The 16,576-nt window shown below is 34.5% G+C and overlaps 1 protein-coding gene across 4 annotated transcripts; it reads left to right on the top strand.

Moving 5' to 3' along the window:
• The first annotated feature begins 4,606 nt into the window (after positions 1 to 4,606).
• On the top strand, positions 4,607 to 11,704 carry LOC136226298 (uncharacterized). 4 transcript variants are annotated; one of them, XM_066014693.1, is made up of 11 exons: positions 4,607 to 4,751; positions 7,533 to 7,856; positions 8,544 to 8,680; positions 8,747 to 8,808; positions 8,942 to 9,032; positions 9,335 to 9,421; positions 9,500 to 9,553; positions 10,065 to 10,246; positions 10,374 to 10,456; positions 10,574 to 10,674; positions 10,915 to 11,704. In XM_066014693.1, the coding sequence occupies exons 3-11, from the start codon at positions 8,633 to 8,635 to the stop codon at positions 11,134 to 11,136; spliced, it is 930 nt and encodes a 309-aa protein (XP_065870765.1). In that variant the 5' UTR covers positions 4,607 to 4,751; positions 7,533 to 7,856; positions 8,544 to 8,632; the 3' UTR covers positions 11,137 to 11,704. The 4 variants fall into 4 exon arrangements, with proteins under 4 accessions (XP_065870765.1, XP_065870766.1, XP_065870764.1 ...); XM_066014694.1 differs by having other exon boundaries at positions 7,533 to 7,574; XM_066014692.1 differs by having other exon boundaries at positions 7,533 to 7,569.
• Positions 11,705 to 16,576: the final 4,872 nt, after the last annotated feature.

Consider the following 16,576-nt stretch of genomic DNA (forward strand, 5'->3'; position numbering starts at 1 on the left):
TCTGGAACGGATTCGATGCTGCCCTCACGCGTATTAAATGGGCAGGAGCGGGGTGTGGTGAGTCCGGATGACTGCAGTAATATTCCTTTTTACTACATCACAGTTAGGATGTTGCACTATACTGCCGATGCGTTCGGATGATGGAAGACCACCAAAGTGAGAGATTGTGATTTGTCATTTGGGGAGTTATCATCACTACATACGTCTTTATTTAAGACATAGATTTCCAGTGCCTCCCATTGCCACCCAATGGCGTACATTTCGTGATCCGAGTGTTAGTCACTTCGACACTCTATACGCTGAAAGGAGAGCGGCTTGGACTAGATTATATTAGTTTTATGTGTTGTAATTAATAATATTTATTCATGAACTTATATTATTGTTACTGATTTTATGGTATTTATAGGTTTTAAGTACAATTGTGTAGTTACGGGTTTAACGGCCTATTTACGGGTTTAATGGTCTATTTTTTTTGCCTTTCCGCCACGCGGGCGTGTGGTTATCACGCCTATTTACAGGTTTAACGGTCTATTTATGGGTTTAATGGTCTATTTTTTTTGCCTTTCCGCCACGCGGGCGTGTGGCTATCACGCCCGCGTGGCGGAAAGGCAAAAAAATAGTTTTTTCACCCCCATAACCCATGAAAGGGCATTTTCGTCCTTTTTATGGGGCTAGGGGTGGGAATTTGGGGCTAGGTTTAACAACACCCTTTATTTATCACCGCCCTTTTGACAATTTTACCATTTTCATTATTTGAACTCAAAAAACCAAAACCTCTCAAACATTTTTGGATTTTCAAAAACCCGACCTAAAACGACATGGTACCAAAATAAGGAAAGGGAAAAGGCTTCATTATGATTCCGGTAAGTTTGTTTTTTGCAATTAATCGTTCAAAAACACGAGTTCCGTCTCCAAAGCATGAACTATGCGTTCGGCGCTAGGCCGAAACGGGATCGCCACCCCGTTCCATCTATAGGTGGAACGGGTGGTGCACCCGTTTCACCTATAGATGGAACGGGGTGTGCCACTCGTTCGGCCCTAGGGCCGACCATGCTTCGCCGCCCGTTTTGGCCTATGGCCGGATGGTGTGAGTCACACGCCCAGGCCAAAAACGGGTTATTTTTAATATCGATACCGGGACGTTAGTGGGCGGACCCGAAATAGTAAAAAAAAATGGAAAATGTACATAGGCTGACATTGCTGAGGGTGCTTCTAGACACCGGCATACATCCAGACGTGCTGTTACTTCCTCTGCTCAGAGGATTCGAACCGAGCAGAAGTTGATGGGGGACGCCTAGAGGGCACACGATGCACATAAAGTGCGTGTTGGTCATCAGGAGTAGGCTGATGATGTAGAGATGGATGTAGATGACTCTATGCCTCCTCCGAGTGCTGATACTATCCCCTGGCGTAGTGACGAGGGGTCGAGACGGACGTTTTACTCTCCAGCAGGGTCGTCTTCTAGTATGAAATCACAACTTACATTATAAATTTATTTTTGTATTAGCTGAATTTAGTTATTATTATATGATTTACTCTATATTAGTTGAAATACAAGAATATTCTGTAATTCATGTACTTTAATTTCAGGTAGCAGCAAACGCTCCAGGAGTGCTGTTGAGAATGACTGCATCGTGAAGACCCCCGTCCCCGATATAACTGAATCATTACATAATATTATAGAACTCAAACAGTATCAATCTGTAATATAACTGTAACTGAATCATTCCAGAGCATTACAGAACTCAAACTGTATCAACCTGTAACACAACTGTAATATATACACAATAACAATGCAACTAATTGCCCCTAATGTATACAAAATACACAATAATGATACAACTAATTTCCCCTAATGTTTACCAATCTGTTCCACTGTGCTCTACGATCATCATACAAACGATCCCACCCTTCCACACTTCGATCATGGTGGTCAAACCACCATACCAGTATAGGGGGTATCGAAAAAATTATTAGCTAAATTTAAACGGATATAGTGTCGGTAGTTAGTCCCTAAATAAGCTATACATATCTCTCGTTCTGGTCTTGTAGCAGTGAATGCGACATACAATGGTAAGACAATACCACAAAACATCAATGTCTGCCCACCACTGAAACTGAAAAACATGACAGCATCATTATACAATGTAGTAATTGGATACAAGTCGTCCCAAACGAGCATCCAATAGTCTTGGGTACAACCTGCCCCGTCCCAACCAACTCTCCTAATTACTGTATCAACAGGATCAACAAATACATTTTCATATAGGTAACAGTTAGCAAATATTTCATTTCTAAGGCTACGCCTAACTGCATGCCACGATTCTTCACTACCAAAAACTATAGGATGCAACGACACAGAACCCACAATTGCCATCACTAATGACGTCAACATATGATTCGATGCATGGCTTAATTATCGTGACTATTTTATCAGAATATGCAAAATCACAAACGTCAAACGTATTTCCATCTGCAGTGAATGAAATAAGATTTTATAAAGCTCGCATGACTTATTTTGGTTGTAAATGAACTAGATATTGAAAAATATTTACAGAACTGGGTTTATCAAGTAAACATTACCTGTTGAGGCAACATTATGGACCGATGATGAAGAGCTTCTTCTACCACTTCTACCACGACTCCTAGACGAACTAGAAGAACGAGCACGTCCACACACTCAGTTTACATTTTGTAGATTTACTCCCCTTAGGTCGTCCTCGTACATGAATTTTTACATCTGGTTCTATATAGTGCGCTTGATCCGGGTGCAGTTGATCATGGATCAGTAATGAAATATTCCGCATAAAGGTTGGATTGCCTTTAGAGGCCTGGTCGACTAAGGATTGAAAGTATCTCTGATCCTCCATCTGATCATTACACCCTACATTTTCATCAATGCCATTATACTTAATTAAAAGTGTCTTTCAGAACACATGAACATCCTTAATACAAATCGGATTGTTAGTCTCACAAGCTTGTTTGAGCTCACATGCACATGGGATCTGATGAGAGGTTCTCAATACACAACCGCAACGCACTTTCACTTCATAACTCAAACCTCATATGCGCTCTAACTCATCACTGAGCAACTGCATACAGTGGTGGGAGACATTGCAGACCAGGTAGTTAAGTGGGAATCCGGAGTACATGACTACTCTACGAAGCCTGGACTGCTCAAGCATGTACCTGATAATAAGATAAACATACTATCAGTTATAAAATATATTCATAAATGCAAATTACTTAACTGCATTAGTTGCAAATACCCGATATTAGTTGCTTGATATTCTATTTGCTTGTTAACCTTCTGCCATACCGTATCAAGGGAGCCAGTGGTGGTATTGAGCAATTGCTTTAGACTCGCATGTTCGCTCTCCACTCTACACGAAGTTCTGTTGCCAAAATGTAGGAAATCCTTTGTCCAAGCAACAACAAATGAACTCCTTATGCACCAACCACGTCTCCTCAACGTACGAGATAACATTTTGGTACCTAGTCATCGCATCCTTCATCTTGCTCAGATTGTGCTCATACTCAGCAATTGTTAAGGATTGTATTATTTTTCTCCATCTTCCATTCTTGAATTTAGCGGCATGCACGTTATCTACCATAAGTCTGTACACCCGATCTTCTACATCCTTATTTATATGCCAGGTGCATAACAACTGTACTGAATGTGGAAAAACCTCTTGGATTGGCTTCAACAACCCCAACTCCCTATCACTAACAGTCGGGTTAAGAGCAAACCCCATCAAAATCCTCAGTCGATGCGGGACCCAACGATAGCTTCCTTTAGTCTCATCTTTAATTATGGCATACGCGATCTTAAAGTTGTTATTGCATGGCGTCATCCCAACAATTTCAACAAATGGCATTCTGTACTTGTTAGTTTTGTACGTTGAATCAATGTCGATATACCAGTAGTAGGTCCTGAATATATCTACTGATGCAGGATGTGCCATAAATACATGCGTTATCACGCCAGAATCAGGATCAACCTGGGTATAATGAACATACCTATTCTCCACAGCAATATGGTAGAATTGACTAGCCAGGTCTCTACATTTGAACTCATCCTTCCTCATCTTATCCATGTAATTGTAGACGTATTTAATTGTTAGGTTGTCTTCTAGATGCTTTTCTTTAACTGCTGCTAAAATAGAGCAGGACTTTGCTTTAGCCGAACTTATATCACGCACAATTATTTTAGATGTGGTACTGAGTCCGCTCATCCAGGGGCGGAGACAGCCCGGAGCTTGGGGGGCCAAAGCCCCCCAACTCTGGCGAAACCCCCCAGGGAGGGTACTGTGCCGCCCCTGAACAGCCCCCCTTCTCCAAATGGAGATGTCGCCGCCCCTTTGAAATGTCTGTTTCTTCTTCGTTTCAACGAAGAAGAAACAGATGTTTAGTGCCCTGCCTAGTTAATGCTGGGCTGGGCACTAATTTTTTTTAATTTGGGCCCAGTCAAAACGACGTCATTTTGGCTGGGCCCAGTTTAAAAAAAATTAGATCAAGCTTCAGCTCAATTTCGCCAAATAATAAAAAATTACCCTACCCTACCACTTTCTTTCACTTTTCTTATTTCCTTCCTCTCCTCCCTGTCTCATTCCATTTCTTTCGACATCCGTCCCCCACAAAGAAGAAGCAAACAGAGAGCAGCCATTACTTTTCCTTCCTTTGTCTCTTCCTCATTTAAATTTTTAGCTTTCTTTTTGTCTTCTCCTACAAAGCTAAACTATTAAATTAAGGTAATTTCTTATTCTTTCTCTTAATTTGTTAATATTTAATTTTCTAGGTTACTAATTATTTAGGTGCATTTTGTTCTAAAAATTCTAATTTAACTTATTATATATCTAATCTGATGTTTGTTATGAATTATTAGTATTATTTGTGTGGTTTAATTTAATTTAGTAATACAAATTTTGATGAATTGGGAATTTCTTAATTCAAGGTTAAATTGGGGGATAAATTTAGGGGTTTAATTTATGACTTTGAATTGAGTTTATAAATTAGGGGTTTCGTATTGTGGTATATATTTAGTGATTTTTTGATATAAATTCAGGGCTTTAACTTATGATTTCGAATTGGGTTTATAAATTAGAGGTTTTGTGATATAAATTTAGGGGTTTAATTTATGACTTTGAATTGAGTTTATAAATTAGAGGTTTTGTTTTGTGGTATAAATTTAGGGGTTTTGTGATTTAAATTTAGAGGATTTGTAGCATATTATTGTTTTTTTAGTTATAGAACTACAAAAGGATGGACAATTTTTTTTAGTTTAGATGCTTATATGAGTGATTCCTTGATGTGTTACATTGAGAATACTACTTTCAACAGTATTGAAGATGAAGCTATTTTACAAAACTTTCAGAATTTTCGATCTCGGAGAACACTATTGCCAACTATCACTAGATTGTAGATTGTCAGTAGTTCATTTATTTTCAAAAATAGTTATATACTTATCGGTATCGTATTTGTAGAAATTACTTTTTATTATTTTTCAATAGAATTATTTTTTTTATATAGTTTTATATTTAATTTTTATATGTACATAGATTTTTTTTTTTTTTTGACAATGTTGGGCTAAAATTAGCCCCCCTCATCTCAAATCCTGGCTCCGCCACTGTCTGTCGACTTCCCTCTAGATACACACATAATGTATGATTGTGCATACCAGTTGCCTCGGACTTAATCTGTATCCCCCAACCAGAAAGATCTGCATGTTGATAGGCTTTAATCTGAAATTTATATCTGCACGCTTTAGTTTTGCTTTTTCTTATTAAAGTCTCTTCAGAAGTTGTCAGAACACCTCTATAGCGTTCACCCCGTGAACATCTCAACAGCTTCTGCTTTCCTCCATGTTTGTGCGAAGATATTATTATCTCAAACCCATTATGAATAGTTATCTGTTTTGCCCAATCAACAACATCTTGACACGAAGGGAAAATGGTGTCTGTTATGAAAGGGAAATTGTAATCAATGCCGTCGGGATTAAAATCTTCTAGCGGTTCCTGAATATATAAAAAATGCATAACAGTTGTTAATGTAGTCTGAAAAAATATAAAAAATTAAATTCGGGTGATGTTTCGGTCCTATTTTAGGGGAAACGAGCATGACACCCAATTCCACCATAGGCAGGAATGGGCAGCTTACGCTGCCCGTCCCACGGGTGGAACGGACGGCGCGCGCTACCCGTTCCATAGGCCGAACGCATGGTTCATGCGTTCGGCCTATGGAATGCGTTCGACCTATGGAACGGGCAGCATGCGCCGCCCGTTCAGGCCAAAATCATAGAGAAAAAAATTTAAAATCTCAAATTTCGATTTTTTTTTAAATGTAGGATCGTAATTTTACCTCTAACGTTGATAAGTTGGGTCAATTTCAGACATTATTATAAAACACAAATATTGTTGTTCTTTATTTTGCACCAATTGCGTATCAATTCCTTCTAAAAAAGATATCATGCTTTTTGTAATTTAATAATAGAATTAGAGATTAATATTTATAAATTCGGTGAATTTTTTGAATTTTTTTTGTCTAATTCGTATAAAAGACAGTATATTTTTATTTTTATTTTTTTCCATCCCAATATATGTTTGTGATTTGTTGTTGATAAAATGACACACGCGTGAAGCGTAGATGATAAGATTCATGACCGAGTTTGATGATTTATTTCTCAAATCGATCCAATTTATCAATGTTAGGGGTAAAATTTTTCTTGGATTCTAACATTAGGAGTAAAATTGCACTATTTTAGACGTTAAGGGTAAAATTACTCATTATCCAAAACACTATTTTGCACTTTAACTTTTTTTTTATAGAGAAAGGCATTAAGCCCTGAAGAAAGCACAAAAAAAAAATTGTAAATAGATAAACTAACTCACAACCATTCATATCATATTGAAGTCCGACTTTGTCGATCTTTAAGGAGAATATTATGAAGGTCTGTAGAAGGTGCACTACACTGGTGGTGACCCAGGATATAAGAGTCTGTGAAATTAATCATCCAGTCAGCCGTCTAATTACTTTCCCGGAACTTCATTTCTCAATCTCTATCAGCCACCCCAAAAGATGATGAATCCCTTTCCACTAACACCATGTAAAACCCTTAGATCATGCCAATCGAAATCCAAAATACAGGCCCACGATTTTTTCCAGTGGCGCAGAGCAAATAATCATCTTATCTAGGTCCTTGAGGAATCCCGAATCAGACCACTACTCAAAGCAGCCCCCAAGTTTCCTTTTGGAGAGACACGTAATCCCGATCTATGGATACATGTCAGTTTATCAAGATGTGATAGATAACACAACACGTTCCAAGACTTATAACTGTCTCCCTCTGATCTGGCCACATTATAAATAGAACAAAACATCATCCAATGTACACATTCATTCATATTCACTAAGCTTATACCCTAGCTTTGATTATTGTTGTGCTCATGCTCAAATCGTTCCCAACTAGCCGAGTTAGGCATCAAAGCAGGTTCGACGAACTTCAACCCCTCTAACTTTCTTCTGTCTTATTACAGGTTTGCTTAATCTACAAGATTTAACCACATTAAATTGGTACGGTGAGCATAGAAACATAGCCATAACTCTTTTAAATAGTTCAATTTATTTCTCCTCCTCCAATACACTCGCATGGATTCCAAAAAGCAACGAAAGAAAAAATATGCCGACTATAACAGGTTAATTAACAGGTTAATGACGATCTAGCCAGATAATTTGAGAACAATTGAACTTTTTGGATGGCTAAAGCCTTATTTTTTCAATACATATCACCTAAAAAAGTGATGAAGGACAAATTAAACACTAAAGTTCGAAGCGAAATGCAGTTTTAGCCATGATGACTGGTATGTTATTTAATTGACACATCAGACATTCCAAACAAGTTTATCGATAAATTGAAGCAGTTTCATATATTTTTTGTTTGTTTTTTTTTAACTATATTAACAACATGGTAATATTTTAGATAGTTTGACAAAAACATTTTCTGTAATTATCTTATATGTAGTAGATTTAGCTTTTGGCATTTTAATAGAATTTTTGTAATTTTTGTTAGTATTGCACTAAATATTTTAGACATAATTAATATTTGGAAAGTCTAAAGTGACGGTTAAATACGAATTAAACCAGTTTTTCTGATTTTCGATAACATAAGACTAAAATTGATCTTGTCTAGAAAAGTTATGTTTAAATTTTCACTATTTTATACGTTAAATTTAAGATGCTGTTTGATAAAACTGAAAATTAAATACCGTAAAAATAAATACTGAATTTTACGTGTTGAATATTATAAATGCTGAAAATATTGAAATGTAATCGGTTGGATATTTTTTTTTTTTGAAAAGAACGGTTGAATATTTTAAGTATTGAATATATCAAAATAAAATAAGTGATTTTGTATCTAATTAACTAATTTAAATCGCGAAAAAATAAATATTACTAAACAATTAAATTAAATAAGTAATTTGATCTTTACAAATACAACAAATATAGAAGTTCTTACATGTGATTATTTATTCACCTGCCAAACTCAGTAAGACAGTTTACGCATTTCGGAGGCAGACTTTGATAGAGTAATTTCATCGAACACTTGGCGTGCATCGAGTCAAAAATTGAAGGAATCATGAGAGGTGGCAATTCTACGGTTTCGAATGTCGCTCAGAGATGCAAGGTAAATCCTTTCCCCCTTTTTCTTTCCTTTTCTCTCTGAATCAAGTCTAACCTAAGAGTGGTGCAGAGTATACTAGCTTCAAACTGGCAAGCTCGCCTCAATACCGTCAAAGCTGACAACAAAGGAAGGTACTCTTTTCGGTTTGGTTTCACAAATTCTTTTTCTTCTCGAAGTTATCTCTGCTTGGAATTTGTAAATTGGTAGAAGATTTTAAGCATATTAATGGAATATTTTTGTGCTTTCTTATGTTCATGTTATTAGCAAGGATGAAATATACTCTTCAAAAGTTAAGTACATACTCAAGAAGGGCAAACCGTTTATCTGGGTTCCTGAAAAAGATATGCATAATGTGGTAGGATCCTTGCTAGAATTATTGTTTATTGTGTTCATTTTTTTACAATGATCACATTTTTACTGTTTTTGTGTTCTTTTAATTGTATTAATGAGTTAAGTAAATGTTCTTTAGGTTATTTTTATATGCTTTTAGACAAATTTGCTCCAATGGCCTGCAATGGTAGATGTTAATAATATGCAGTAGAGCAGTTTCAGCAGTTTCAGAGACTATGCATCTTTACTTCCAACGAAGTCCATATCCTGAATTTTGTATTGGCCTTTCAGTGATTACTTTTGAATTTTCCTTCTTTTTTCATGTAGAATACAATCATTGATGAGAGAGCTTCAATGGCTGTGGCAAGTCCCTTTCCAGGTCCACTAGCAAACATACTCAAGTCAATGAAGAAGGTTTGTTGCTGCATTTGATTCATTTTCTGCGTATTCTTGTGCTATTTAATCTATATTTTGTATGATTGTCATATGCAGTTGCCTGCCCGGGTTGCTTTGAGTGGGGATGTCGTCGCTCTTAACGATGAAAAGGTTTGTCGAATTTACCCAACTTCTAATAATCATGGAATTCTGGGTTTGTAAATCTGTTGATGGGGTATTTATTCATGGGCTGAAACTTGGATAATTCAAATAGATAATAATGGTGGATCTGGATGTAGCTTTAGAACATTAACTCCTGAAAGCATCACTAAGAATGGTTGATAATTTTCGATAGGATCAATGGTTCAATCTTCAAACAACTGTAATTATGATGCATTCCTGTTATATCTTATGCTTCAACAATATCGGAAAAAATCCTGCAAATTCTATTGATTAAAATGAAAGTTCATCTTCAAATGATAGAGTAACCTGCTCTTAACATACTGGTATATTTACACCTTGATCAAGAGTCTTATCTTTATAACTGCCGGGGCACGATCTAAATACTGTAACAGACTTCTTATTGCACATGATTCTGTTTCTGTAGAATATCATTGCTGAATCATATAGTAGGAAAAAAAATGGGATGTTAAAATTGAATGTTACTTTATTCTTGTTGTAGGCTGAGTTAGCTCTGGAAAGTGTCGGAGAAGTGATACTCTCTGAACAAAGTGTGATAAAAGAGTCCCCTTATACAGTTTCTGGTGTATTAAGTTCTTCTGATCATATTTCCTCATCGAGAAGTGAATGTCTTATGGAGCTACTTGGAGGTGAAAAATATCGAGTTTATAGGTTCAATATAAGGTATTCAACTATTGTGCGTTGTATCATCTAGTGCTATTGAGTGAGAATTTGTTGACTAAGTGATTGTTAAAATTGTCATCATCATGGAATATGACATGGATGCAATAAACCTAATTCGTTTTTCCAGTTCATGCACGTTGATTGATGGCTTTGGACGAACTCATGAAGTGGAACTGGAAGATATGGAGAGATCGAAAATAGATCCCTTAGGTAAGAACTACATCACTGAAAAGGACAATTGCTTGAGCCGGATATAGTACATACTTTGTAACTAATTATTATCTAAAAGTACTGATCAGTTAACATCTAAAAGTATTTCATGTGCAGCATCTCTTTCTGTTAAGCTAATCGATGGCATTAATCAAAGTGAAGCAAGGCGTAGAGCCCTTGTTCTTTTTTGTGTCATACACATGGATGCAAACGCAAGAGTAAGCTACCCCTTTATATCATATTCGTAATATGATTAGGTTGCGACATATTGATTAGATGATATATTTCTGATTTTGATGTCTGGTTGAGTTAAATGAGAAAGCTTTAACTGCTAACTAGGTCTAGATGGTAGTTCAGATCGAACCATAGAAACATAATTCGTTTTGTCGTAGGCCTTTGTATACAGGTATCTATTATCAGAAGCATTAATTTTTATTGAAGTTTTACCTATTGTCCAGGATGCATATATGGTATCCGTTGATTGCAAAGGATTTGAGGTTCTGGCAAAGGTTCCTGGTCCAATATCTGCGGATGGAATAGGAGAATGCGAATGGAGAGAATTCAGGTTTACGTTCAATAAAGAGGCACAAGATATTGAGACTTTCTGTCAACGGCTTGTAGAGATGGAAGAAGAAGTTGTGAAGCAGGTTTCAGGCTTTAGTGGTCTCACTCTAGCATGAGACTTCATATTAGAGAAACAAGCATCATAATCTGAAAGAGATACAGTTGTCTGTCTCACAAGTTTTGGTAAGAATTCAACTTTGTTTATTTAGATATTTTTATTTTATTTATTACTAGTTCAAATGTCTTTATTATTGAATTTAAAGAAAGAAAGAAGTTAAATTCTAAAAAGAAAAGAAAAGTTGCTACACGTATATCTACTCTACTCTTCTCATTAAGATGATTAATGTAATTAGGGATAAGTTACCAAAATAGGCCTAAGGTTTTTGCAGAAGTATCAACTTAGGCTCCATGTACAAAATAGCACTAATGTAGGCTTAGCGTTTAAAAAAGAGTATCAATTTAGGCCTCGATAACGAAATATGACATGTCATTCATGTTAGTCCGTTAAGTTTTGATTTCTCTCTCCACATGCAATTGACAGAACTTAACGGAGTAATATGAATGGTGTGTCACGTTCCGTTATCGAGGCCTAAATTGATACCATTTTTTAGACGTTAAGCCTACATTGGTGCTATCTTTTAGTTGATAGGTACTTTCGGTAGTGAGGCTTTTCTATTTCTCGATCTTCTTTTCTTCCTCTGTGTTTCTTCTCTAGCTTCCAGTTAGATTCAATTGGATTTCAATTCGTTTCATCAGATTTGTTAAGCCATTCGTTTCCCCTCTTTGTTTCTTAGTTTGTTGATGAAGTACATATATAGATGATTGAATAAGGAATGTAAATCCATAAAAGAAAGCAAGCATAAATAGTTGAAGCTCTTCATCATAATTTATTTATACTTGTTATGTCATGTCAGCTAATCACGATGCCAACTTAGCGATTAGGGGTCAAGATAATAGATTTGTCAAGTTGGAGTGTGTAAATGGTGATTTAAGAAGTTTAGGATGCCAAACCATAAATTGAGTCAAATTAAAGGGTCAATTTATGTATCTAGTAATCTTTTTATTTGTCATATGAGGGTAGTAATGGGGTAGGGAATCCATGGAACCTGTGGGATCTGAAGTGATAGGGATGGGGATAGGAACGGAGGATAATTCGTCCCTAAAGCCGAAACATGAGTGGGGATGAGGGTATTCTCCTTGCCTTGTTCCCAAATTTTTTTACCAATTATCCCATCAGTTTTTCAAGTTACAACACTTCTCAACTACAAACTCCCACAATGGTGAAGGACAACCCTTCTTATTTGGATGATCCACATGTTCAATGTATTAACTAATTAGAAGAGTGAATTTTAGCAGGACCGCTATTTGTTGGTTTTGCCCTATGAAGCACCGATACGGGTACGCGTACGGGTACGGCAAATGTCATTTCTAAAAAATATGAGATACGAGTACGGTGGGGATACAAACAAATTTTATATATAATTAATAATATATATATATCATTTATAATGAAAATTCAAAAGATGGATAAATATATAAATCACAAATCATATTCATAAAGTCATTATAAAAACACAAATGATACTCTCAAGTCATTATAAAACCACAAATAACATCTATAATATTAACTAATAAGTCATTAATTCATAGCAGATCGACCAAATGAGAGAGATCGACTTTAGCAAACTCGACCAGATGAGGGAAAAGGTTTAGGAATTTCAATTTTGTTAGGGTTCAATCGCATCGCACATGAGGGATTTTCAATTTTAGTTTAGGGTTCAATCGATTTTGTACCGGTATATACTAGTAATCCTGAGATTATTTCATTTTAATCCTTATATTTTCTGAGTTTTAAAAAAAAACCCTTATACTTTCAAAGTTTTTTTAAAAAACCCCCTAAAGTATCCCTGAAGTATCCTCGGCGTGTCCCCACATATCCCCTCATTTAAAAAGAAAAAAGAAAAAAGGGGATACTTCCCAGGTGTGTCCCGTGCGTATCCTGCTGAATCCTCGCACCCGTACGGTGACCTCTGAAAAGTATCGGTGCTTCATAGGTTTTGCCAGACCAACTTTTTAGCAGGATTAACTAATTAGAAGAGTGAATTTCAGCAGGACCGCCATTTGTTGGCTTTGCTATACCAACTTTTTAGCGCCGTCCTCTAATTTACATGTTGCTAGACGGGTTTTAAGAGAATTTCAACTTTGACGGACCACGAGGATCTCAATTCTCCAAGCTATGCCACCCATTGGAGCCAATTTGCTCACCGAACAACTGTTTTTTTCCCGTCATCAATTGAGCTACTAGCTAAAATTTTGCTAAAATTGGAAGTTAACTCCTCTTGAAACCATAAAAGATGTTGTTAGGTGAGCCTCAATCTTCCTAGTTTGTATGGGTTTCACACGTCCCACAGATCTTTTTATGTTAACTAGATAAACTCTGAGTCTCGCATGTCATGCCATTTTTTGGACAAGCTACTAGCCCAATTGAGCTAATTTGATCGGCAAAACAAATTCCTACTTTTTCCTCTACTAGTTGAGCTAGTAGCTGCAATTTTAACCTAATTGCAAACTATTCTTTAATAGAAATCATAAAAGATACTTTTATAGACGCAGCATAATAATATCTGTGTCGAATTAATAATTTAATGTCACATCATATATTTTAAACTTTAGATTTATAATTTAAGATTTGTACTTTAGAGAAATTTTAGATAAATAATTAATTAAAAATACATTGAATTAATTACATAGATGTCAAAATTCTTATGGATCAAAATTTAAAGTGACATGAAATTATTAATGTGAATAAAATGTACACCTAACAAATCTTTTTCTATTACCCAAATAAATTCTTGGACGAGTCTCACATGACCCGCCATTTTTTTTAGGCAAGTTATAGCCTAATTGAACAAATTTGGTCGGCCAAACAAATTCCTACTTTCTCTTTTACTACTTGAGCAAGTAGCTCAAATTTTTACCTAATTGCAAACGAGTCTCTAATAGAAATCATAAAAGATGCTTTTATACGCTTAACGTAATAATATTTATGTGTCGAATTAATAATTTAATATCACATCATATATTTTAAAATTTAGATTTAGATTTAAAATTTTAGATAAATAATTAACTAAAAAGTACTTTGAATTAATTACATAGGTGCTAAAATTCTTATTGATCAAAATTTAAAGTGACATTAAATTATTAATGTCAATAAAATGTACACCTAACACAAATCTTTTTGTATTACCCAAATAAACTTTTGGACGAGTCTCACATGTCCCACTATTTTTTGGCAAGCTACTAGCCCAATTGAGCTAATTTGGTCGGCCAAACAAATTCATATTTCAGAGTCATGCACTCAGCAATTCGGATGGTTTCATCTTCACGACCAACAACCCCTCCATATGCAAGCAAACAAATAACCGTTATGCATTTTTGAAGTGTGGGGTAACTACATTCTTTCTTGTTAGATCATACCTTTATGTGAAATATATTGTGTGATTTCCAGAGTCTCCACTATGCGTAAGAACAACGGTTTGCTCATTCAGAATCTTCTGTGAAGCAAGTTTTTTTTAATATACTGGTTCTTCCATAAAGTATTTTTTAAGTAGATGTTCGCACATTCTTCACGATTTCAATTCACATATTTTCTCCGGGGGTGTGATACTTATAGTTGTGCATGTAAGAAATAGTTATCCATTTTTTCATTTTTTTTCACCTCACATATCTTTAAGAGCCTCCTTCATAGTTTTCAAAAAGTGTGACTCTGCATCTTATAACATTTTGTCTTGAGTTTGTGAACAAAGTGATTATAAAGAGAAAAATTAGAGAGAACTAAAAAGTTTTTATAATGAAAAGACATTGAAAATGTTTAATTTATAGTTGAAATAAATATTACCGTTTAAATAAAAAGTATTTAAAAATATATTATACTTATATTGCACTAGAAAAAGTTTGAATAGACAATTTAAAATAATTATTAAGAACTTTGAAAACCAAAGATTCTCTTTACTAAAATTTCAAACACAATATAATTTATAAAACCAGTGACTTCCTTTAAAGTTTTAAACACAAAATAATTATAAAATCAAAAGTTTTAAACACACTATAATTATAAAACCAGAGATTCTCTTTACTAAATTCCAAATTGTAATATAATAATTCACCAAAAATTTCAAACACAATAATGAATAGTTGTCTGCATTTTCAAAGGTGTCAAAAAGAGTGAATAAGTGTGTTAATAAAAATGTTCACTTGTTTCAAAAAAAAAAAAATGTTCACTCTCACTCACTCCATAAGTATTTGTTTGTTTAGATTAATTTTGAATCAATGTCGACCAAACAAAGACATTTCATTCATTTTTTTTGCTTTTTACGATGCTTTATTTAGCGCATGTATTACAGCGTGTCAAGTCAAGACATATAAATCCCTATCCTCTTCAACTTAACTTTCATTTATACATAAAAGGACTTCAAAGTTACAACCAAAAATAGTTGTATATTTTATTTTGATAACAAAACTTTAGTTGTTGGTTATATAACATTAAGAAATTTAAATTGCCAATTAGTCATTTTAAAGGATTTAGGGGGCGTTTGATTCACAAGGGGTAAGAGAAAAGGAATCAAGAAATGGAAACTAAAGGAAAGGAAATGAATAACCATTAATTCTCCTATGTATTTGAATATGTTTAGGAAAAGGAATGAGGTAAAGGGAATCCAATTCCCTAGAGGACATGGGGTAATGGCTTAACCTAAAGTGGGTAAAGAGAATGGGTTTTTTTTTTTTTTTTTTTTTTGTAAACAAAAAAACAAAGGGAAGGGAATGAAACTCTCTCATTCCCGTTCCTATTCCTAAAAACCCCAAACCAAACGTCCCCTTAATTATATGGTAAACTACTTGGTCCTTTGTCACATTAACATTAACTTTTTAAGTTAAAATATTTACAAATACATTATATATTCTAAAATTTATATTCAACAAAATACATCATACATTCTAAAATTTATATTATTCATATATAGATTTATGGCGTATATGTTTACTTTATTTTTAAGAAAATAACCATACAAAATACCTTTTTTTTTTTGAGATGAAACCATACAAAATACCTAGATTTATATTAGTCTAAATTTTTACCTATAATAATTTAATACAACACATTTTAATTAGAATATAAACTTTAAATAAATAATTAACTAAAAATCTATTGAATTAATTAAAAACAGGTTTTAATATTTTTAATGATCAAAATTTAACATAACTTTATATTTTTATATTCACACATGAATATAATACACCGAACATATAATAAAATTTATCCTCCTTAATTCTTTCAAATCTAAAGAACAAATCAAATCAGCTTACAAAAACCATCACAGACAAAAAAAAATCTAAATTATGTTTAATGAAAGGAAAAATAATAAATAGAACATGCATTGCAGATCCATTGCTGGTGGTAGATTATTTTTGCTGCGCAATCAAACAAACATGAAAACCAATTGATTAATTACCCAGCTGCTAGATCAGTTATAAATTATGAAAGAAAAGAAACCCATG

This window comes from Euphorbia lathyris, chromosome 4 (genome assembly GCF_963576675.1).
Source record: "Euphorbia lathyris chromosome 4, ddEupLath1.1, whole genome shotgun sequence".
In the NCBI taxonomy this organism is placed as follows: Eukaryota; Viridiplantae; Streptophyta; class Magnoliopsida; order Malpighiales; family Euphorbiaceae; genus Euphorbia; species Euphorbia lathyris.